General features: G+C 44.4%; 1 protein-coding gene across 40 annotated transcripts in view; it reads left to right on the forward strand.

Annotated features, from left to right (window-relative positions):
- Nucleotides 1-24,316, forward strand: part of SIPA1L1 (signal induced proliferation associated 1 like 1) — a 463,818-nt gene that overhangs the window by 410,617 nt on the left and 28,885 nt on the right. For all 40 annotated transcript variants that reach the window (XM_073895440.1, XM_073895444.1, XM_073895465.1 and 37 more), the window contains 4 exons: nucleotides 5,699-5,848; nucleotides 9,998-10,122; nucleotides 12,834-12,952; nucleotides 15,711-16,153. In XM_073895440.1, the coding sequence (XP_073751541.1) occupies nucleotides 5,699-5,848; nucleotides 9,998-10,122; nucleotides 12,834-12,952; nucleotides 15,711-16,153 (837 nt within the window). The remainder of the gene's footprint in view (nucleotides 1-5,698; nucleotides 5,849-9,997; nucleotides 10,123-12,833; nucleotides 12,953-15,710; nucleotides 16,154-24,316) is intronic.

Consider the following 24,316-nt stretch of genomic DNA (forward strand, 5'->3'; position numbering starts at 1 on the left):
TCCATTTTTATTTTCTGTTCTTTAGAGTCACCCTTAGATATAAAATTGACTCTTCTTAAGAGGCCCTCCATGATGGGGTACCAGGCTGGGAACTTCTAACAGCTGGCTAGCAGCTGTGATGTGATGATCCATTTATCTCAGGATGATGAATTGCCATATTTCCCTAACTGTGTAAGGGAGTTACTCCTTGTTGTAAAGTGATCTTGTCACGGGAGGCTCATCAGAACAGGATTTCCATGATCCAGCCTGAACAACCGGTATGAAAGATGGTATGATATGGTCAGAAAGCCAGGGGTAGCTCTGGTTCACAAAGAACACAGTAGGAACAGATGAAAAGGCAAAGGGAAGAGTGACTTGAATTAGACTATAGTTTGTTCAAACTCTGGTCTGGGGATAGCACCCAGATTACAGTACCTTGAATCATTAATGAGAATTTTTTTTTTTTTTTTTTTACAAAATTCTGGAAGAATCCTGGTTGATAAACATTTCTGAAGACAGAATTTCTGAAGACAGATTTTAACTTGGTCCTGTTCCCTGGATGAATAGCATTTTAATTGCTAAGTTGTGGTAAAGTGCTGTGCTTAATTATGGACTCAAGTATCTAATTTGTCAGTCATTGGTGCTATTTGCAACCCTCTCTCTCGTTTTTGCCATCATTCCACTGTTTGCACTTGGGTTACAGAAGGCCTTGTGTCCTTGGACACATCCAGACGGTGCTGTCACTTTGGAGTACAAAGCAGGACAGAGAGGCATAATTGAACCTATATGTAACCACTCAGGAAAATGTTTTATCATAAGCTACTTGGATACTGAGAATTCTTTATCCACAAGTTGATAAATTATAATCAGTCACGATCTGAAGAGATCAATTTAATGAGAATCTATTAATGTTAGTGCGTGTGTGGTCCTGTGAGTTGATTTATGGGAAGGGTGTGATGGGGTGCAAGAGTTTTACTTTATTAAAAATCGGGGTTTAGTGGGTCTCTTCTCCCTTTTGCCCTGGTATAAGAGTGCTTCTGGAAAATGAGGAACTGATTCTGATCTTGGACCATCTCTTCCTAAATGTCCATTTCGTTCAGTTTTGTGTTTTCATTGCAGTGAAATGCATCGCATATAAATGAAAAGCTGGTGTTAAGTGGAGTCTTGTGGACTAAGGAGGTATTGTCTGTCTGGCTGATGATCATGACTTTTTCAGTTATTGCATTTTTCATAGAATCAAAAAGCCCTGGTGTTCTGTTTCTGCAGAGGGAAGTCAAAGGGAGCTCCAGAGAACATTTAATATCAGTTACTTTAAAAACATTTAGTTATTTCTTGGCTAAATTTACAAAAATGTAGGGGAAAAGAACCTCCTGAAATTAACACTAAAAGGTTTAGACATTTCCTTTCTCACAGTGACCAGAACATTCTTGAAAATTCTTACATTCCACAGAATTGAAAAATCTCACAGCAGCTGAAAGCTGTGTTAATGTTAGTCCTCTAAATCTATTAGAATTAGTATCCAGACGTCGGGGAGGCTCGTTAAGACTAAAAGAAAGTAGAAAGATCTTAGTTTCTCAAAAGAGAAGAAAAGCCTTGTGGATCTTGCACTAACTCTTCAGTGGCCTCAGCAATCCTTAAAATAAGAGTGGGTGGTGGGGGATGGAGAGTCAAGAAGTCAGCATGCTGGCTTCCTGTGTGAGCCAATTTAGGGGGTCCCCCTTTTCAAAGTGGCAGGACAGCTTGTGGCCCAGCTTGAGTGTGACCAGCCACAGGCTCGCTCTGGCAGAAGCGGACTAGCAGGCAGGCGGCATCCCCTGCTCCCTGAACGAGGTCTGTTCTCAAACAATATTTGTGTGATGGTATCCATTTCAGAGTGTTTGAAAAGAATAGTAAGTCATCAGAATAAAGGCTAATTCTGAAAATTCTTTTGCCTGCCATACATATACATCTAGCATCCTAGAAACATTTGGGTGGCATTCCATCAGTTTCTGTTTGTGTGTTCTGTGTGTGAACAGACAGAAAACAAAGCCGCTATTGAGTTATATAAATGCAAAAGAGGGATGGAAGTGAATGCTGGCCTTCTGGAAATGCTATTTTTTCACTTTGGGATAACTCCAGTAACCAAGTAGAATTTTCTGATACATTTGCCAAATAAAAGAGCTGAGGTTGAGAGCTAGCATGAGATATTTAATGTACGTTTTGGAGAGCAGAGTAAGAAAAGCAAGCTCTAAATACAAATGTAAAAGTCACATCTTGACTTTTCCTATGAAATCAGTTGTCACTTCCTCACAGAAACACAAACATTTGAGTATTTACTCTACGTTTAATTCACTGGCATTACTGGTTCAGCCTGAAGAGAGTTAGAAGATCATGGGCCCCCAGATGTTGCACTGGCCCTGACCATGTGAACATGCTCGGACTGTGTCTCCTGTATTTTCATCTTTCTGTAACACCTTCTCCTCTGCACGGTAGAAAAGCAAAGCACCCACAAATGAAACTACATTTGAAGTTTCTCTGTATTACAAGCCTATGAAAGCCAAATTCTTAAGGCAGAAAGGAGTATGGTATCTTGTTACCTCAGGATCCACGCTGCTCCTTAAACCCTACCTACTTTTCTTTGTTAACTTACTTCTCCTGTTCCTCCTCCGCTCCAGCCCCCTTCGGATTATTTCAGAATAAACAGTGAGAAATTTGGGATATGTCTTAATGGAAAAGAATAAAGGGAGGGGGCGCCTGGGTGGCTCAGTTGTGGGGCGTCTGCTTCGGCTCAGGTCATGATCCCAGGGTCCTGGGATCGAGCCCCACGTCTGGTTCCCTGCTCCACAGGGAGCCTGCTTCCCCCTCTCCCTTTGCCTCTCCCCCTGCTTGTGTTCTTTCTCGCTGTCTCTGTCACTGTCTCTATCAAATAAACAAATAAAAAATCTTTTAAAAAAAAAAAGAGGTCTATTTTATGGTACCCAGATAAGTGTCTTGATCTCTCTTTTACCGAAACATGTTACCCAAAGCAGGCATGAGCTGGTGTTCCAGGAGCCCAGCAGTCCCTGACCCCACCGGGGCTGCCCCACACATACCCCTTTCCTGAGCCTCTATCCTCCTGAGAGTACCAGCTGTGTAGCTCATATTTCTCTGAGTTTGTGTAGCAATAACAAGATTGGTGATAATAACAGGAGGAACTTAGGAACTCTGCCTCTTCCTAGCCTCTCATCCCATCCCCCCAGGGCCTGGCATCGGCCACATTGGATTACCGGTACCTAGAGGAGCCATTATCAGAAGTTCTCTTGCCAGGATATGTCAGAGTGATGATATGTTCGGGATGGCTGGCTGTAATTCCATCATCCCTTTTTCTCACACTTAAGGAAGAATATTAACTTTGAATCTGTTCTGATTGCTTTTAGTATAATATTCACAAATTTTGGCACTTTGTTATTAGCGACCAACTGCTTTCCAACTGATACAGACCCACCATGGTTGAGAACCCCTGGCTTGGGCCTCTGATGTCCCTATGGGCCCTTACTCTGAACCCACCTACTCTTCTTCATTTTCTGCCCTGCTGATAGGAGTTCTCCTTCATTCAGCAGATGGATTTTAAGCAACCAGAGATGTAAAGGGAAATAAGGCTCTGTGCTGCCCCTTAAGGAGCAAATCTAGTTGAGAAGATAGACACACATAAAACTGACCATGCTCAAGGATGTGCTGTAGTGGTACAAAGAACAGGCCATGTGGGACTCCAGGAGGTTCTGATTAATCTAGGGAATCAGGGACCTGATGCTGGAATTAGGCCTCGGAGAAAAAGGATTTTATGTCAGAAAGGGGGAAGAGAGGCAGACAGGACAAGATGAGTAGAAGGATGCATACTTCTGAGTCTGAGTCTGAGAAGAAGGGCGTACTGACATGTCCAGAATGTAGGGTGCAGGGAGGCCGGCAGAGCGCAGAGAGAGAAGGAAGCGCTTGGACAGCATGGTCCAAGGCCTGCAGGAGGGGGCCGGGGATTCGGTCCTCTCTTCTGTAGGCAAAGGGAAGGCGTGCCGTGCACATCCGCAGTCTGACGGCTCGGCCAGGTGGAGACTGGAGGGGTGGGGCGCGCAGAGCCTAGACCTCAGAGGACCAGTGAGAGCACAGTTGAGCCGCTCCAGGCCAGAGATGGGGGAGGTGGGGGGACAGTCAGCAGGTTGAAGACCAGTTGTCTTCTTAGTCTTCACGTTGTGAAGACCAGCCCCCGGGGTGCCTGACACACTGTACTCATTAGGAGTTGAACTTAATGAGACCAACTGAAGTGGAAGATGAGGAAGGGGGGAGGGGGAAGGGATGGTTTCAGGGTGTTTAGCTTGAGGTAACAGATACAGGGGGGACAGGTTTGGGGGAATGGCGAAACCTGCTAGGTCTGACGCGGTTTAATCTGAGCTGTGGTTGAGGGCGTTGGGTAGAGATGTCTAGGAGACGCAGGGAGAGTCTAGGCTTGTTGCAGAGCAGAGGGATCTGGATTCTCAAGTCTTGGGCGTAGATGGATTCGGGAGTCACACGCTCAGCATCCATCCTTACTCTTGCTCTGTTAGAAAAGCTCGTTGTGATTCTGTTCTCCCTTCCGTCCCCTTCCTGCTCCTGAAACCCCATCCTGCGCTGCCACAGAAGGCGCGCAGCTGCACTGTTAGAAAATGCTGTAGTTCAGTGCATCGGGCTCTGTCCCCTGGCTTCGGAACTTTGGTTCGAGTAAAAGATCTCTTTCCCTCAAACACGTCCGACCGTGCAGACACACTGCAGGCTGTCCTAGGAAGGAGAGAAAAGCCGGCCTTCTCTAGGGGACCGCAGTCGCTTTGCCCAGAGCAGTGGACTCCTAGTCAGGAGGCCCGGCTCACTGAACCAGTGCCTTAGATTCCACTTCCTCAGCTGTCCCACGGAAATGACTTCCCTGCTACAGGAGGCGGAGGCTGGGGGCCAGCTTTCGCTTCTGAACTAAAATCTTCGTAGTAAGAGGGACGTCACACCCAGTCACAGTGACCAGCATCACTTACTGATGTCCCCGGGGTTGTCCTGTTGTCTACGCGGAGGAGGTAAAGGACAAAATCTGTGTCCCGATGACGGAGCTCTGGTTTCTGTCCCCAGAGTCTGAGGAGCACACCTCTACTATGACATTATGTAAGTTCACTAATGCCAATTAAATTCAATAACTGACATTATAGGCGTTTTTTATGGAGGTTTTTAGATGGTAGATGCTATACGATCAGTCACGTTTATAAATACTAAATAGCAAAATCTGAATATTCATTCCAGACTTTGAGTAATAAAATTGGAAAACAAAGACACATACAAAGAATGCACTCGTCTCACTGTGGGCATGCACTCTGGGAGAACCAGTGTGAAAAATTGGACTTAATTGCTATGTTAATGTCACCGGGTTCAGCTATCCTCTGCACTGCCGTACTAGGAAACTGCATAAGCATTTCAGCCCATTGAATTTTGGCAGCTTTTGGAAACATGCATGTTTTTTCCCCCCTTTTATTTTTTGATGTCCCCTATCCCCATCCCCCTCAAGGCCATTCTCCAGCTGTTCCCTTAGGGAGTCATTTTGTGGGGAAGTTTCTTTTGTAGGCTTCCAGCTGGCTTCATTTTCACTACCTCCACAAAGTGGCTTTCTTTGTCGCGTTTATATGATATTAACCATCATGCACTGCCTCGGGACTTCCCCTTGGATTGACTTCATATTTTTGGTTTGCACTCACAGGCTGTCTCCCGGTTCAGATATCTACGTGACGGTCTCATCCATGGCTCTAGCAAGGTCCCAGCAGTGTCGTAACTCCCCTAGCAACCTGTCTTCATCCAGCGAGACTGGCTCTGGTGGAGGCACTTACAGGCAAAAATCCATGCCCGAAGGGTAGGTGTGCTCCCCCACCCCCCGCCACCCCATGGTATCGTTGTCTCTCATCTGTAACTCAGACAAGCGCCTCAATCGATCTACAAAGGAGTGAAAGGGAAAATGTGGTTAATATCCCAGATAGAAAAATGTTTCAATGTCTGGTTCAAACCACGTCTCGGGAAGTTTATCCTTCTCTAGCCTCCAAGGGCTCCATGGCAGAGAAATCAGGTTACATTCGTTTCTCCAATTGTATATATGGTCTAGTTTTATAGTACAGATTTTGTTATTCCTTTGAAGCAAACTCCATAGTACTGGCTGGAGTTGGTGTTGCTGTTAAAGGAGGGGAAACAATCATCCAAGCCAAAGCTTAAAATTATTTTTCTCACACTTTCAAAGTCTCTGATTTTAGCTTGTGAGTTTTGTCGTTTTTCTTTTCTTTTCTTTTCTTTTTTTTTTTTTGAAAACACCAAACACCCAGAAGTAACTATTTGCTTCTGACAAGACTTAAAAATAAAAGGCTAAATGCACATGATTTTAGAGGCTACTAAAAAGGAAAAAACCACCACCACCACCGGAATGTCTGAAGCTGGGAAGTAATTAGCAGCAAAATATGACGTGGCACACACATGCCCCCTTTGCCCAGAGGAAAAGAACCATCAAAGACATCCTGCTGGGCCATCTCTCTGGGGAAGTTGGTAGAGAACTTGGAACCATTTGAAAATCAAATGTGAGGCATTTATAAAAACTGATATTTCTATTCTGAGTTTTCCCCATGTATATTTTTAACAAATGCACACTTGATTTGGTTACTTTCTTGAGATTTTACCGTGTTACAAAATAGTCACGCTTACTAAGAATACCTTCATAATGGGTATTTTGGTTTATCCTATAGCATTTTGTTGGTTTTTACAGCCATTAAGTGTAATTTTGTTGTTGTTGCTAAATATTTATGTTAGCAGGAAGTAGGCAATAAAACCATTGTAAAAATATGCTTCCCCCTGCATCCCAGTGTCCCCCGGAGGATTTCCCTGGTAGTATATCTAAAATGCACATATCTTCTTTTAATTACTTTAGTGACGATGAGAAAAAAATTTAACTGCTATTCATGAGTCCCTGCAAAAGGTTTTATGAGTTAAGTATTACTATCATACCATACTACAGGCCCAACTACTTATTTCTTGGTTTAATTAGTAGATTTTAAATGGCCTGGTTTGACTTCAAAAATAAGAATTCACTGCAAATTCAGTGTTAGTACAGCAATAAAACATAAACGAGCTAACAACAACAAACGCACTGTTTTCTTGTGACTGTGATACACTTGCAATGTGTACAAAAATGTAAGCTGAAACCTGAGTGTTTTGGTGAATGGCAGAAACATTACTGTGCCCATCCTGCACAGTGTTTTTAATGAGGTGGTAATTATGGAACCTGATATGTAACACCAACCCTACTGTAGGTGATACTGAGGGCTTTTCCATTGTTTGTGAGGTTACCCAGTGATTGTTGACCATACTGTATAACACCTTTTTTTTTTTTTTTTTTTTTTTACCTGGCGTGATCTTTGACCAGAAGATAATGATACAGTGTTCGGTGGACCTCAGGCAGTTTTTGCCTGTACCCGTGATGTAGGAGACCGTGCACTGTCTGATTCACATGCGTTGCCAGTGGGCCAGGTTGTATTCTAAAGTTACCCTTATCAAGAGAAAGATGTTCACATCTACTCTACAGCATACCCAGTTGACGGTGGGGCAGGACGGAACTTGGTCCACTGCAAACTCAGTAATGCTCAACTTTAAGAAGCTCGGAAGCATGGGGTAATAACCAGTAGATGAGAGCAGGACACAGTGGTTGTCCACAAGTATAATCTGCTGATTCCTTGTCCTCCCTCTGCTTTAGTGGGCCCACAGTATCTGCCTTGCCCGCTCCCTGGTGCAGGGATGCTGAGACCATATAGATCGGTTGAGAGGCGAAATTTACCAGGGTGACTAATAATGCCTGTTCCACGCAGGTGGGGGAGAAAGGCACCTGCACAAGTTTAGGATGGCAACAAGAGATATGTAGAAAGCAACACTGTTGAAAAGAACTAGAGTCTGTTCTACCGTCCTTGGAGATTTATCTTCAGGCCACATGCTTGAGGACTTGATGAGTCAGACAAGGGCCAGAGGGAGGGATGGGCTGGGTGAATGAGGAGCTTGGAGATCGTGGCCAGAAGCGTAACTGTGGGCGCACAGCCCGAAGACGAGACCAACAGAGGCAGGCAGGCCACTGTAGCTTCCTTCCACACTCTTCCGTGAGGGAGGAAGCTTGTCCCTGAGGACCACTGAGACCAAGAAAGGAAAGTTCTAGAGCAGTTTCCACTCCGGGATGAGGAAAGGTTGTGAGCCTGCTCTGCAGCTGTGGACTGGCTCCGTGAGGCAGAGTCCCGTGGTCCCAGAGCGTGCCTCATGCCGCCAGATGGTACATGCTTCTCAAGGCAGGATTGAAGGACAGCCGTGCTTTTCGTTTAAAACCAGACAGCTAGAAAAGCATTCGGCTTTAAATCCAGAGGTTTTAAAAGTTGTCTTTGGTTTCCACTGCTACCAAAAAGGAAAAGCAAGATTGAATCCATGTCTAACTTTTATCTCTGTGCCTTTTCAGAAAAGTCTTCCTTTATTGCAAATTTAGAATAAAATCCTAGGGCCAGTTGGAGGGTATTCACTGTTCTGAGCTAAACAAGGACCCTACTTAGGGAGGAGATGGCAAAGATCATTAGTGACTTGCCCCCATCACCTGTTTTTGTTGTCACTGTTAATGAAAATAAGCATCATTGCATCAAGTAATAAATACATACAAAGATGCAAACAGTTTTAGTCATTTTCTTCCAGATGTTTGGATCAGCTTACAGGAAAGGCAGAACTGAAATCCACACATGGTCTGCAGAACCACCCTTCTGTTTTTTAAAGAGCACCTTTCACTGCAATTTTCATAAATCAGGTTTTTTTATCATAATGGAGGTAACTTTGTTTAGGGAGGCTTATGACTGAATTTGTAAACAATTGTCATTGTGCAGAAGTAAATTAGGGAGATGTTAGAGTAGGAGGTTAATGTTACAGCCTTCTCTGCTTTGCAGATGCTTTTGTATAGATTTTTCTCCCCCAATCCATAAAATGGAATTGCCATTCTACAAATAAAGAAATGGAGACAAAACTCGAGTGACTTTGGGTGGGGAGCTAGAACTTGGCTCCAGGCCTTCCTCCTCCTCGTCGCCTGCTCTTTGCAGTACACCACTTGCTGGTTCTCCCCATGCATTTATCAGTCTGTAGCAAAGAAGACACCTGTCATAAGCATCGACCAGTTCAGGCTCTGATGATCTTTTATCATTATCGATTACTCATAAGCTCATTAGTAACCACGCACAAATGTCTAACGTCCACACGAGTCTTTGAATTTTACACTCTGGCCCTTTTTCCTGGTCTCACTCAGTATTTATCTGCCGATATTGCTAATCAAGGCATATGCTTTAATTAGGCATATATTATTATTCTACCCAGGGTAAAATAAAACTGGCTCATTAAGTAGCTAACTGTTCTTTCCAGAAAGAGACATTTGCCTTTATGTATGCCAGTTTACCTACTTCCAAATTACCCTTTAGAGGCAATTTAAAATTTAGACATCTTAAAGTGGTCACTCTGTAATGTAAATGATAGCAATCTTTGTCTTTCAGACCTGAGAGCACATGTTCAGGAAATATTGGCTCCAAGAATGAGTGACTTAGTGTTTTAGCAGATTACTGAGTTAAGAGAAACCCCTGACATGTTCCAGTCAGAAGATAGACATGGAACATGAGGATGGTGAAATCGTGCCTTTGGGCGTGAAAGAGAATCTGAGTGTGGCTACACGTGGGCTAGAAAATTTGGGTTTTCTTATTCTGTATTTCGTGGGTTAGCTCAAGGCTAATGTCTCCGGCCCTTGTTTACAGCGTATGTACTGAGCATACATCCCTTTCTTGAACAGAGTGATGTGTGTTGACCGTGACACACACAGTTTCGGCATCCAAGCACACATGCACAAGCATGAGCAGGCATGTGCCTTCATTAGAGTTTAGTTCATTGTCCCCAGGCCTGTCTTCTCCTTCTGGGTGAGGTCCCTGATGTCGTCTTTGCCTTTGTTTGGGGGGAATCGCCACAGGTTTGGAGTAAGCCGCAGATCGCCAGCCTCCATGGACAGGCAGAATGCCCAGGCAGATATTGGTGGCAGCGGGAAATCTACACCCAGCTGGCAGAGAAGTGAGGATAGCGTTGCTGACCAAATGGGTAAGTAACTAATTCCCACAAGTAGCAAGTTGCTTTTCTACCAGCGTGACGTTGGCCACCTCTTGATGACGTCATGAAAGCGTTCTGTGATAGAATACAGCCCTGGTTAATACATGTGAATGAGAATTAAGTCTCAGTTCGATTATGTATGCATGAGGGCCGCAAATAAGACCTGAGAGAAAAGTCAAGGAATTCTAAGTGGACCCCCCCCCCAGTTTAAAAATAGAAAGGGCATAGGAATTATTTTCATCACCGAGATTAAAATGCTACATTGCCAAACCACATGTGTCCTGAGTATCTCCCTCGGCCCTTGTTTGTCGGTTTGTTGTTGCCTACTGTAAGTACCCTGAGAGATGCAGTTGTTGTTGGGTCACATCTGTAGTATGGTTAGGACCTCTCTCCTCCCGCCTGTGCTGTACCCCTCAACCCCCACCGCTCTGCTAGTAAGCTCTCAGCTGAGGACACGTTGTAGCAGTATATAACAGCTGGATGGGAAGGATTCTCATTGGTGAGCCTTCATTTGGATTTCTGGCATAGCCCTTGATCTCTCTATATGGAACTGTTCCACAGTGACACTGTAACACTAGTTGACACCATAAAATTTTGCCATGAAATAAGACTAAGTCTCAAAGCAGTAGCCTCAGGGATTTAGTGTCAACACTGTTGATGATACATCAGGGACTTGAATCTGGACTGTGGGGTGGGGTTCCTCCCCCCACCCCCGATACTGTCTCTAGTAGCATTACCACCAGAATGGGGTAAAGAGAAGGAAACTTCAGGGCTGAAAAAGTTAACACTTTTAAGGCAAAGACCCATCTTTTTTTCTTTTTTGCCAATACATTGTTTTGCTCTGTTTTAATGACTCTTCCCCTGTAAATGTACTAATAACCATGCACATAGAAAGGAGTGGAGACGTATTTAGCTAAGCCAGGAAATGAAGAAGAAGAAAAGTAATTCTCAGGTTCGGAAGATCTGCTTTGTTCCAGTAACTTCAGTGAGATGTGCCTTGTTACTGGAGCCATCTGTCATTACCCACTCTCATGGCACCCACCCCCAACACACAAAACCTGAGCATTTTCCGATCTGCTGTTCTGCTCTTGACAGAATGTTTTTAATCCCATATGTTTTGATACTGTTGAGATGGTAACGACACATGTGAAAAGGATCCCTTCTTCAACATGACTTTAGCAGCTTTTTTTGGCTCCTAGTGCAGGCTTCGAGCAGAGCTGTGAGCAAGGTCTTTGTGCAGTGTTCAGAGCCCCACTTCCCACTCATGTGAAGTCACAAAGGTATCTTGGGACTGGAAAGGGTAATTATAAGGTTCATCCTAGACCTAAATTCATTCTTTCACATAAACCTCCCTCCACTCTTTTTTGCTTTGTATCTACTCTCATTTGGTGGCATCCCACTCTTAATAGATGAGACTCTGAAATTAATATCAATGAGTCTTTTTAACAAATCTGTTCATCCTTTTAATAAGATGTGTTTTTTTGTTTTTTTTTTTTTTAAAGTAAGATACCCTAGAACCTGCCAGAGAAGCCTTTTCACCAATGGGTGGCCTTTCTCTATCCAAAATCGAAGGCTTCATAGAAAATGTTAAAATAATTTTTTTCTAACTTTTTATATTCCACCATTCCAGAGGAATAACCTTGCTTTCTCTAACTGGCACATCAGATGGAATCTGGGGCTTGGTTGGTATAAGCCATGCTAGGGAGAAATCCAGAAAAATAATTGTTCCGTTCTCATTACTCAGCGTACTGTACATTGAGTGTATCAAGGGCTGACCTTTACACATTCAATTTTTAAAACAATTCTCTAATGACTTTCAGGTCACTGAGTGAAAATGCTGAGGCGGTTTTTATCTGTTAGCCAGACCCACCTGTCTCTGTGCACTGTGTGTGACACACTGGTGCCCTGGTGGAAACAAGGAGTTGAGCTTCATTGGCTCGCCCATCTCGGCGGATTTCGTTTTTCTGCCTCTGCTTTTGGAGGTGGTTGAGAGTCCGAGTAGAGGACGTTTCCTAGTCCTTTACGTTCAGGAATGGTGTTGCAGAAGTCCAGAACTGTTGCTGTAGGCTATCGGTGTGTTACAGAAACTAAATCGCTTACCTTTTACCTTTGGAACCCCACCTTGAACGCCGGCTTGGAGTCCAAAAGGAAGCAATTGTCTTAAGTAAACTAGTTGCTGTGTGTCTTTTCTGTTGTGCTTAGCTTACAGTTATAGAGGACCTCAGGATTTCAATTCTTTTGTCCTCGAGCAGCATGAATATACAGGTAAAATATTTCCAAAGTGTCCTGGTAAGTAACACGTGATTGCATCCGTGCCTGTCTAGGTAATGTAGACCGAGCTAGGTTAGCCACACTTGGCAATGAATGAATTTCATAAATTGAATCCATATATTCTCAACTTTCCCCCAAAACCAAAAGTTGATTCCTAACTTTGCCGCGTTGTTCATGGCATTTGGTTTGGTGGTACTTGGCTCTGCTACTGTGTATGACGTGACACACTGTCACCAGCTGCAAGCTTTACCCATCAGCCACTTAGTTTCTGACATGCTGTCTATTGTGTAAACTCTCAACAAGCTTATCGCTGAGATTCAGAGTTTGCTGGTCAGTGACCTGAGAGATGCAATGGCAAGCCGTCTTCATTTGTCAACACGTGCTTGGACCCGTTTAGTGCCTGCCCCATAATGTCCTGTGCTGTATTCCAGAGCCAACGTGCCACCTCCCAGCAGTATCAAAGGTACTGCCTGCTTTTCGAGAGAGCCCCAGCGGGAGATTAATGCGGCAGGATCCGGTGGTCCATTTATCTCCAAACAAACAAGGGCATGTAAGTTAACTGTAAAATAATAAAAATGATCAGATTCCTAGCAACGTACCTTCCAGGAGTGCTTTGCTGTTTCTTCCACGTGGTCAAAGAAGAGGTCATCCTGGCGGGAGGTGGGCATTCACTGCTCTGGCCCTGGAATTTCTATCGCCAGTGGCCCTAAGTTTGCTCTGAAATAAACTCAAATTCCTCCTTGGTATGCATCTGCCACCCCCACAGATCTGGATGGAAGGCCATGTGATGTAGTCCTAAAATGTGGGGAACAGAAATGTGCTAAATGTGAATTTTATTTGCTTACACAATGGCAAGCATAGGCTGTGGTTGGAGCATCAGTCCAGGGGACAGACAGCTTCCTGACAACTGCCCTTCCTGCTTTGTCTTGCGTAGCTACACACATTTTTGTTTTACCATACTTCTATATAATTCCTGATCGCTTATGGGTGGAATTAAGAATCAGAGGTTTTGCTCATGTAAGTTGTGCTCTAGTAAAATGAATATGAAGCTAAAGAAACAGAGCGCACGCCCATGCGTGGGCAAGCACCCTGCACTAGGCTGTGTGGTGAGAGATTTGCTGAAGAAATGTGATGTTGTCATAGTTCTACTTGGAAGTGATAAGTTACCCAGTCTGTCAATTTCCCTTCCTTCATTAACACCTTTATATTGATGACACAGTAAAATAATATTTTCAATAGATTGGGTTAGATTAAGTATATTCTTAAAATTAGTATCACCTGTTTCTTTTTACTTTTTTAAACGTTGCTACTGTAAAGTTTAAAATTACAAATCTGATTCCTGTTGCATTCCTATAGAAATCTGTTATGTATTTTACACTCTCAGCACATCTCAGTTTGGACTAGCTGCGTTCAAAGCACTCAGTAGCCACACATGGCGAGGGGCCACCAAATCCCACAGCACAGATCCAGAGCTAAGGAAGTTCTGCCTGCAAACATTAAAAATAAATGAAGGCCTTGTAACGTAAATGGTGTTGTTGCAAACAGTGGCACCAGTAAAGTAATGGGTTGATTGGTTCTTGTTTAAGAAGAAATCTTTCGCTTTGAAGTGAAATTCTTTTGTCCTCCTCCTGCTCCCTTCCCTACCTTAGCGGGTGAGGAGCGTGTCTCTTCCCCGAGCAGCACGCGCGCACGTGCACGCACACCCGCGCACGTGTAGTTCCTTCTGTTTTCACTCAATCTCCACCAGGTATCTGGACTTCCTGTCTCGCATCTAATGTAAAATATTATTCAGATAGCTTTTGAAATCTTACTTCTTTGGTAAACTATAGAATGTTCTAAGCAACCAAGCAAGCCACTGTGTGGAGAGGGTCCCGTACACATTCTAATTGAGATAATTCACATATCATAATATTCACCCCTTTGAAGAATACAGCCCAATGGGCGTTAGTAGATACACAGAGTTGTGCACCCATCACCACAGTCTAACTGCAGAATGCTGTTACCACCCCCAAACAGAAATCCTGTACGCTCAGACAGCCCTTGACCACCACTCATCCACCTTCTGCCTCAGTGGATGTGCCTGTTCTGGACGTGTCATGTGAATGGAATCATACAGTATGTGGCCTTTGGGTCTGGCTTCTTTCACTCAGCATAACATTTTTAAGGCACATCTGTGTTATACCGTGTATTAGTACTTCATTTCTTTCTGTGGTGGAATAATATTCCATTGAATGGATATACCACATTTTTTAATCCATTCATCAGGTGATGGACATTTGGGTTGTTTCTACATTTTGGCTGTTATGAATAATGCTACCGTAAATATTCGTTTAGGTTTTTCATGAACATGTTTTCCTCTCTCTTGAGTAGATACTAAGAATGGAATTGTAATTGTTTTCCCCCTGCAGTTGTCCCAATTTACATTCCCACCAACAGTGCCAACCATCATTACTGTCTGCCTTTTTGCTTAGAACCATCCAAGTGCGTGAAGTGTTATCTCATTGTGGTGGTGTTTTGCACTTCTCTAGGGACTGAAGATATTGACCATCTTTTTATGTGTTTGTTGGCCATTTGATACCGTCTTTGGAGAAATGTCGATTCAAATCCTTTGCCCATTTTTTAATTGGGTTTCTTGAAGCACAAAAGTTTTTAGTTTTGATGAAATCCAGTTTGTTTTTCTCTCTTTTGTGCTTTTAGTGTCATATCCAAGAAACCATTGTATAAATAGGTCATGAAGATGTATATTTACATTTTCTTCTAAGAGTCTGATAGTTTTAGCTCAGGCATTTAGGCCTTTGATCTTTCTGGGTTTATTTTCCTGTATGGTTAAGGATGCAGCTTCATTCTTTTCTTTTGCATGCAGGTATCTGGTTGTCCCAGCACCATAGTTTCCCCCCATTGAATTGACTTGGCACCTCTGCGTAAATTTTACCTCTAAGCACTCCTTAGAAAGCTGTCTTCTAAAGAGATGCCAGTTGGGGAAGGAAAGGGAGATCTCTTTAGGAATAAGTCTTATATTCTGCTGTATATTGACTCCGAGTGCTAGGACTTTTAGAATTCACACTTTTTGATTAGGGTAATCTCAATACTATTGATATTTTAGCCTCAGTGAATGAAAAATGGATTCTAAAAAAAAACCCTGTCTCTAGCACTCTTTGCCACTAACACTCTGAATGGGTTTTCCAGGCCCCTCCTGTCTTGGTTATCGTTGGACTTCCGTGCCGTGAGCACCCCATAACCAGGCACACGCCAGGGCATCCTTCTCCCTGGCGCTCCTGGCGCTTAAGTCAGTCGTGCTTCCCTTGCAGTCCGATAGCCACTACTCGAGCCACTCCAGCAGCAATACCCTCTCCAGCAATGCGTCGAGCGCCCACAGTGACGAGAAGTGGTATGACGGGGACCGCACCGAATCCGAACTCAACAGCTACAACTATCTGCAAGGCACCTCTGCCGACAGTGGCATCGACACCACCTCCTACGGCCCCAGCCACGGCAGCACGGCCTCCCTGGGGGCTGCCACGTCATCACCTCGCTCAGGGCCAGGCAAGGAGAAAGTGGCACCCCTGTGGCACAGCTCCAGCGAAGTACTCTCCATGGCAGATAGGACTTTAGAGACCGAGAGCCTCGGCATGGACCGGAAGGCAGAATCCTCCCTGAGCTTGGATATCCACAGCAAGAGCCAGGCCGGCTCAAACCCCCTGACCAGGGAGAACAGCACTTTCAGTATAAATGATGCTGCTTCCCACACAAGGTAACTGCTGCCCCCCCCCCCCCACCTCCGCCGTGCCCAGCCCGGTCCTGAATCAGGTTGCCAGCCACATCCCACTTTCCTGCACTCACCATTATACAAAGAAGGGGGTTTCCATGCAGTGACTGCTCTTTTTAAGTATGCCTTGTATCTGCCGCCAAAATACTTGATTCCTACAACCCTAACACATTATTTTAAACTGCAGGTAGAAAATAGAAAAGTTCACAGATTTAGCCTTCATGAAATTGTGTTTGATTATTTTATAAAAACTTTCTTCTGTGCCAGAATCAGAGAAGAATCTTAGAATTCTGGCTTTCAGGTAGCGAGAGAGAATGAAACAGCCTTTGAAGGCACTGAAAGAAAACCTTGAGCATTTTTCTTTTTTTTTTTTTAAAGAAAGGGGTCTTTTCTAAGACTAATGTGGCATTATTTATGATGCCAGACACATCCTCCACACTGCCTCCCTGTCAGAGAACATCACTTAGCCAGTGTTTGCATGGTAACTCTTTTTCAGGAATTGCCTCCTGATAGTGATGTGTTGATTTGGAGAGGGGGGTGTCCAGTGGAAAAGTGTAGCTAAAATTAGACATCCCATCTACCTTTCCGAATAGGAAAGAACACATTCTCCTGTATCCTTGGAGATCTCTCTGATAGGCAAAATAAATACCATTTTTCATTTCCTCTTTTGGATTTGAGCCAAAAATCCAAATTATGACAGGATTCTTCCTTTTTTCTTTTTTTTAAAGATTTTATTTATTTATTTGACAGAGAGAGACACAGCGAGAGAGGGAACACAAGCAGGGGGAGTGGGAGAGGAGAAGCAGGCTTCCCGCTGAGCAGGGAGCCTGACGCAGGGCTCGATCCCAGGACTCTGGGATCATGACCTGAGCCGAAGGCAGACGCTTAACGACTGAGCCACCCAGGCGCCCCAGGATTCTTCCTTTTTAAGGAGGAAATATTCCACCACTACCTTTTTGGGCCCACTGATGCCTGTGGTGGTTTCTCCTTTTACTTGTTATTGTTGTCAGTCATTGATGAGTTTGCATGACAGCCCCTAACCTTGCTATCTTCTGGGCTTCCTTTTATTATGCCCTAAAGAAAAGTAGCAGAAAAACTGAATTTAGTTTTACTTTTCTGATGGGAATCTAGGCACATAATCTGTCGGTAAACCCCGGATAGTCTAAATGACAGAGGATGTCCTCTGTGTAATTTGGGTTTGTTTAACTTGATTGGTTAAATACTCAGTTCTCTCATCGTGCCTATATTGTTACTGATGAGATTCTTGAGCTGCCCATCTGAAAACACCAGGTCGACGTTTGAAGCATTTCACAAGTTTTATTTCTGTTTACCACTACCACATTGCCTGTCTAGAAACCAAATGACCCTCAAGCAAAAAGGCGATTGGGAAAGTCATCTTGGTATTCTTGAGTACCGGGCATCCGATTACCTTTCCACAATTCAGAAAATAGAATGTATGATTCAGATAGGTTAAGGACGTTTTGGGGAAAGTAGAACAGAAAGCTGAGCATCAAATATCATAATGTTGTAATGTAGACCAAGAGTCACAAGACAATTATGCCAGTCACTTGCTGTTTGGGACATGCCCCACCATCTCATCAGCTAATCCTGTGCCCTGACTCAGACTGTTTTTCATTTCTGAATAGTTTCTGTGTGGTTTCTAGGCTTAGCTCGACTCCTATCTTTTTGGTGTTGAGTTATTTTGAAAGGAGGCTATCTTTTTAAGAATGATATTCCAGGGGCACCTGGGTGGCTCAGTCGGTTAAGCGTCTGCCTTTGGCTCACGTCCTGATCTCAGTCCTGGGACTGAGTCCCGCATCAGGCTCCCTGCTCAGTGGGGAGTCTGCTTCTTCCTCCTCCTTTGCCTCATCCTGGCTTGTGTGCACATGCACGCTCTCGCTCGCTCGCTCACTCTCTCAAATAAAATTTTTAAAAAATGATACTCCATTTGGAGATATGTATGTCTGGTCTAATTTGATGATAGAAGAAAGTCAAGTTATGGAGGTCTTGTCTGGAGTAGCATCCCCATGGAGTAAGGTTGAAAAGAGCTGGGCCTCTGAAACCAAAGCACAAGCTGTTAGCTGTGTCATCTAACAAATCCCAGGGCTACAAAGTTCCCCCCGTGCAAAGTAGGCGCCTGGGCTTGCATTATCTGAATGTGCTGACTGGGGCCGCCTAAAGGCCTCAAAGGATTATCTGAATTTTCTGCTTCAAACTGACCATGCAGAAATCATTTAAATCATCATTTGGAAATAACTCTTCTGTTGAAAGTCAAACTTTGTAGAGAAGAGAAGAATGTGGCCTTTCAAGGAGGGTGGCAGGGCTTCCCACCCGTTGGTAGGTTGAGTCACATTCATTTCTAGACTCTGGTAAGCACGGATGCTTTGTGACTTCAGTCTGTTGATCTTGGCAGAGTGAGTTGGATAATCAGAGCTTTAGCAGACTTCCTTCTCTAGAGGAAAGAGGGACTTAGCCACCAAATGCACAGTACTGGAGAAACTAAAATCACTGCAAATTAGAGTGTTTGTGTCCTCAGAAGACAGGAATAGCAATTAATGTGGAGATCTCTTGACAGTGCATAGAAAAGCTCGTACCTGGGACTTGGTGACAAAATCTAAATTACAGTGATTAAGTTCCACCGCGTATTTCTGGCTGGGCTGTGTTCCTACCCCTCTATCCTCCAGTCTCCCTGTTGATGATTGTACAGGTGTTTTGTGGCACCCCAGGAAAACTGCACTGATGTAAGTTGGTAATTACACAAGGTTGTTCTATTCACATATCATTAAGAGAAGCCATATACACTGATAACTTCCTACAATTAAAAAGTCTATTAATGGCTCTGAAGTGTTGCTCCCTAGAATATATATGTATTTTCTATGAAGTTTGGAAATTTAGGGAGAGATTTTTATTTATTTTTTTTGCAGTGGCTGTTTCACTTTCAGGTCTTAAACCAACCCCCCCCCCAAAAAAAAAAGGTTTATGGTGACCCCAGGAGAGATGAAGACCATTCCAGTTTTAAAACACTCTTACCAGGGGCTCCAGGAGTGGCTCAGTCAGTTAAGTGCCAGGCTATAGATCTCAGCCTCGGTCTTGATCACAGAGTCATGGGTGCAAGCCCCACGTTGGGCTCCGTGCTGGGCATGGAGCCTGCTTTAAAAAAAATAAATAAAAAAAAACTTACCAGCTGGGCTCTTCTTAGAGTTCTGGCCTGGGCAGTAGGCAATGCTGGTTTGTGTGGTGACCAAAGACCCCCTTAGTTAGCATACAGTGCTCTCGTCCCGCGTAACCAGTGGTATTGCTGACCTCAGAACTAGATTCAGGAGCACATGTTATGAAGCTGAAAACCCCACTCATAGTTGCAAATACACATTTCTTCTGTAATGTCCTGACCTGATCTGTTCGGGGGTCCAGGCTTCCACAACCACCCTCATTTGCCAGCCATTCTGCTGCTTCCTCCTGATGCCTGTAGGCCCCCTCAGAGCTCTGCAGCCAAGGCATTCCCACCCATGTGATGATGTACTTTTTCCCTGACATCTTGTACTAGAGGATTTCTCACCCACTGTTCATCCTGAGCACTAGTGGGTAGGTGCTCAGGACATCGTGGTCATCAAGTAGGAATAACTTGCTCCTTAAAGTTCCCACTTTTTGCCTGATGACTCCTCGGGGCTCCCACCAATAATCCAATTCAAAAGTAACATAAATCCTCTGCTCCCAGCTACTACTGTATTTCAAAGCTTATTGTGTAGAAGGGTCCATGTTTGCACAGAGCTCTAGTGCTTTTATGAATAGGTATATGTATAAGAGTATACAGAAGTCCCGTACAGCATGAACGTTTAATAAAGTCATCTCTAAGATTTGTTTCATCTGCAAAATACAACCGGGGAGGACTTTTTAATAGCTTACATGCAAGTATCAGTCAATATCTGGCTGTAAGTTGGTCAGTGTCTGACATTCATTGAAAGGGCTGATTTAAGTCCAGGAAAGATGCCTGCCCATGGTCATCAGTACAGTTCAATTTCATGAATGTGCTTTTTCTGGTTGACTTACTATAAGTTCACTGTTCATGCCAGAAAAGCTGTATGTTTCTTGAGAGTAGAGGTGAAGAAGGACTTCTTAGATGGAGTTTACATCGAGCATCAAGACGTGCCCTGGGCTACGGAGCGCACTGGACTGTCTTTGTGCCACTCTGTGTGCATTAGAGCTGGTGTGTTTACATTTCGCTCTTTGCCCTCTTCGGCATCCTGTGTATGTGAGAAATATGCCGCCTTTGTTTAGAAATTATTCTGCTGTCTTTATCTGTAATGTTTCTCTCTCAAATATCTCCTGCCTGGAATTTTTTTTTTAATTGCTAACAATTAATTAATTGCCCCTTATCTACACTTTTTTCTTAAGGTGAGAATATTATTTTTTCTAAGTTGTATAGGCTAATTCAGAATTTGAACATGCAGCCTCTGAAATGATAAACCCAGAACTTCTCTCCAACATATTGTTGGCTCTGCTTGTCTTAAGTTTGTGGGTCATTTTCATTGGTCATTTCTTCTTTGTGGTCTGACCCACAGTGGACATTCAGGATTATATTGTATTTTGCTTTTATATAGCAGAACTCCAGGTGATCTGTGCTAAGCTAATTTCTTTCAGTTTATGGGAGTAGGTGATTATTTTATCCAGAGTATGGCGCTGTTTGGCTAACCTCAAAGACTGAGAAACAAACCACTGTGGTTGAAATTTCAAGTGAATGCTGAGCAAATGAGGCCTCTGTCAAGCCACAGATGTCAGAGAGCTTGATGTGGCCCTCGCTGCCACAGCGGTTACCACTGCTCTCCCCTGTGACGCAGCTAACTCATTCATCCAGTCAGCAGGGAGAGCGCACGTTCTCCAAATGCCGGTAAGTCATAAGGCCAAAAGGAATTCTCAGGAACGGAGTCCATCCCTTGTCCTATTGAAAAGGACCTGCCAAGGGCCTACCAGGAGGGGAACTTGTCCAGCTGCCTCAAGCAGGGAGAGGGGCGATAATCCCAAGAAGAGCGAGTCCACGTCCTTTCTGAGCAGGTCCCGTGCTTATCGTGTCCTCTCCGTCTTCAAAACTTCGTCCCGCGTCTGCCTGTCTGAAATTTCTCTCGCTGCGGCTGAAATGCACAATTAAGAGAGAATAAGTGGTTTCTCTGAACTGAGTTTTTTCTAAACATTAAGAAGATTTTTGAATGCTAAGATTATAAAAATTGTAGACATAACAAGAAACAATTTGCAATATATATATATATATATTTTTTTTTTTTAAGAAATTTTATAAAAGCCCCCCACCTCCAGGCAAGTCGAGAGGGAAATAGAAAGAAAGTAGATTTGCATCCTGAGATGGAGGTACAAGTCCAGCTCTGCCACTGACCAGCCCTGTGGCCAGTCAGGGCATTCGCCAGGTGTGTCCCTTATCTGTGATCGAATTCTTACGAAATGGTTCTTTTTATATGTTTGTGAGAATAAGAAAAGGTTATCAGGTGTATTGCAAACTATAGGTGTTCTTTTGAAGGTTTTTGGCATTTCCTTTTTCAAGCTCTCTATCCCCTGCCTCAATGAGGTTTATCTCGCTGCTTTTCCTCCAACAAACATGGATCTCCCACAGATCCTATAATTGTCCTTTAGATGTCTCATTCTACAATTACATTTTTGCTTCTCAAGTTGTCTGCTTTGTTTTGTTTGTCCTTTTTAGATGCCAAACCTGAACGTGACATTCTTTTCAGCTGTGCTTAAAAAAGTGATAATATTTGTAGTTCTCTTGTTAGCTCCCTCCTAACCAGCTCAGCACTGCAGACCTGTTCAGCTTGTGGTCCACCATGACACCAAAGCCCCTTCTACTGTGTATCAGCCGAGCCACCTATTTCCCTACACTTTATATAGAATCGGTGTGCCCTTGGACATATTAAATATCTCATGTTACTTTTTTTAAATTTAAATTCTAGTTAACATACAGGGTAATATTGCCTTCAGGAGTAGAATTCAGTGACTCATCGCTTAATGCAGCACCCAGTGCTCCTCATGTAAGCATCTCATGTTCTAGATGAACAGTTCTCTTGACCACAGTTACTTGGACGTCCCCTTTGCCAGTTTAATCATCCCTATTTCATTTTCCCCTGATCCTTTAGAATTAGTGTCTCCTGAAGCCCGCCCTCCTAGATTGTGGAGCCCAGTACTGGGCAGAGTTGGCTAGTGTTGGACACAGAGGGGGCGGGAGTCCTCCTCGGTCATATCCTCCACGTTATCTGTCACGCAGAGGCGTATTTATTTGTTATTTGTACAAGTAATCACAGGAAACCCAATCCCCTCCCCTTGGTGGTAGGCCAGCATTCAGCCTTCGCACAGATTTTGTCATTAGACAGGTGACTAATTGCCGGTGTCTCCCTTCTGAAAATACCATCCTTAAGCAGACTCAGGCTGTCTAAAATCTGTCCCTATGTGTCACGCCTGGATAGCAGACAACGCCAAGTGTTTCCTTCGGCAGCACAGAGAGCGTGGCAGATGTGCCCCATGGGAGGCAGTGGTCTCAGTGACAGTGCAGAAGCGCAGGACGGCTCCCCGGGCCCTCAGAGCTCTGGCACTTGGGCCTTTGTCTCCTCACACTCAGGCTGCTCCGGCCTCTGTGGTCCATCCCTTTGCCAGGTTGACAAGCAGGTGTAGCCCCTCCTTCGTGACGCGGTACCTGCCGTGACTAGCAGATTGGTCATCCAGCAGCCCCTCCTAGAAAGCTTTACCACAGCTGGGATTGTAAAATCACCAGGTTGCGGTGCACTTGGTTCATGGCTTCACTGGGTTGAGACAACAAGTCTGGACAGACTGCCCCTCATGTCGAGTTAATCCCGTTGCCTCCTTTCTCTCTGTGTGAGGGAGCAGGTGTGCGAGTGCAGGCACGTGGGCCTGTGTTCCCACAGCTCGCTCCCTTTTCGAAATCCGTGTCCCGGAATGACCAAACAAATCAAAGCTTGGTCCGTTGTAAGGAAAGGGAAACGCCCTATAGTCTATATAAAAAGTAAAGGTGGTGGCCCCTTCGTGTGGAGCCTGGGAGCCCTCCGACCAGATGGCTCCGTTTGGCCATACTTGCAGTTAAACTCACTTCTGATACAATGAGAAGTCGCGGGGATTGTATTTGTCATGTCCTAACGTATGGATTGCTCTTCTCTTTTTGTTCCGTATCATTCGCTCATTACTTTCTTCCACAACTCCCGTGGAGAGATCTAATTTGCCAAGGGTACCACCGGATTGCAGCGTATTGAATTAACGTGAAATCTCCAGGATAATGAAACAACTCAGCCACACAGCGCCCCCTGTAAAAATGAGCTGATGGCTTCATTGTAGTTGTTTTGTAATTAAAGCTGCCTCAGAGATGCTCCGGGGAAGCGGGCAGTGGGCGTCCCTCCAGGGCGTCTGAGGCCAGCAGGTGGGGCAGCTTCAAGGAGCCCCACCACCAGCAGGGCCCAGCTACAGGGCTACAAAGGAAGGAGGAGACCACCCATTTTAGAGCAGGAGGTGAGAGGCTAACACAGTAGTTCTTAAAACTCTAGGGACATGGGATTCCTTTGGGATTCCCCCAGATTTCTGGGACTCACAAGATCTGACATAAGCCAAGGAATCTTCATGTATATCAGTCCCTGCAGGTGGCCATAGTCCATGGCTGGAGAAACACTGCTCCAGGGGCTTCACCTTCTTTTTGTTTGTTTAGATTTTTATTTGAGAGAAAGAGGGAGAGAAAGAGCAGGAGCAGGGGAGAGAGGCGAAGGAGAGGGAGAAGCAGACTCTCCACTGAGCAGGGAGCCCGATGCAGGGCTCGATCCCAGGACCCCAGGATCATGACCTGAGCCGAAGGCAGACGCTTAACCAACTGAACCAGCTAGGTGCCCAGTGTCTTCCCCTTCTTGATCTTGGCGGTAAGAAGTTGGATTTTGATGAAGTCATAACAGTATGAATAATTCAACTGATTCGAGCTGTTCTCAGTGTGCACACTTGGGGGAGATTCTGTAAAAATACATAACCCAGGCACCACCCCGGCTCTATCAAATTAAAATCTCTGCAGTTGGGGCCCAAGAATGTGTGTTTTGAAAGCTCCCAGGTGATCCTCACATGCCTGCTTGGAATTAGAGGCCAAGTGCACTGAAGTGCTCA

The sequence above is a fragment of the Callorhinus ursinus genome, unplaced genomic scaffold (assembly GCF_003265705.2).
Source record: "Callorhinus ursinus isolate GAN/ISIS: 27379988/994484 unplaced genomic scaffold, GSC_fseal_2.0 scaffold8, whole genome shotgun sequence".
Classification (NCBI taxonomy): domain Eukaryota; kingdom Metazoa; phylum Chordata; class Mammalia; order Carnivora; family Otariidae; genus Callorhinus; species Callorhinus ursinus.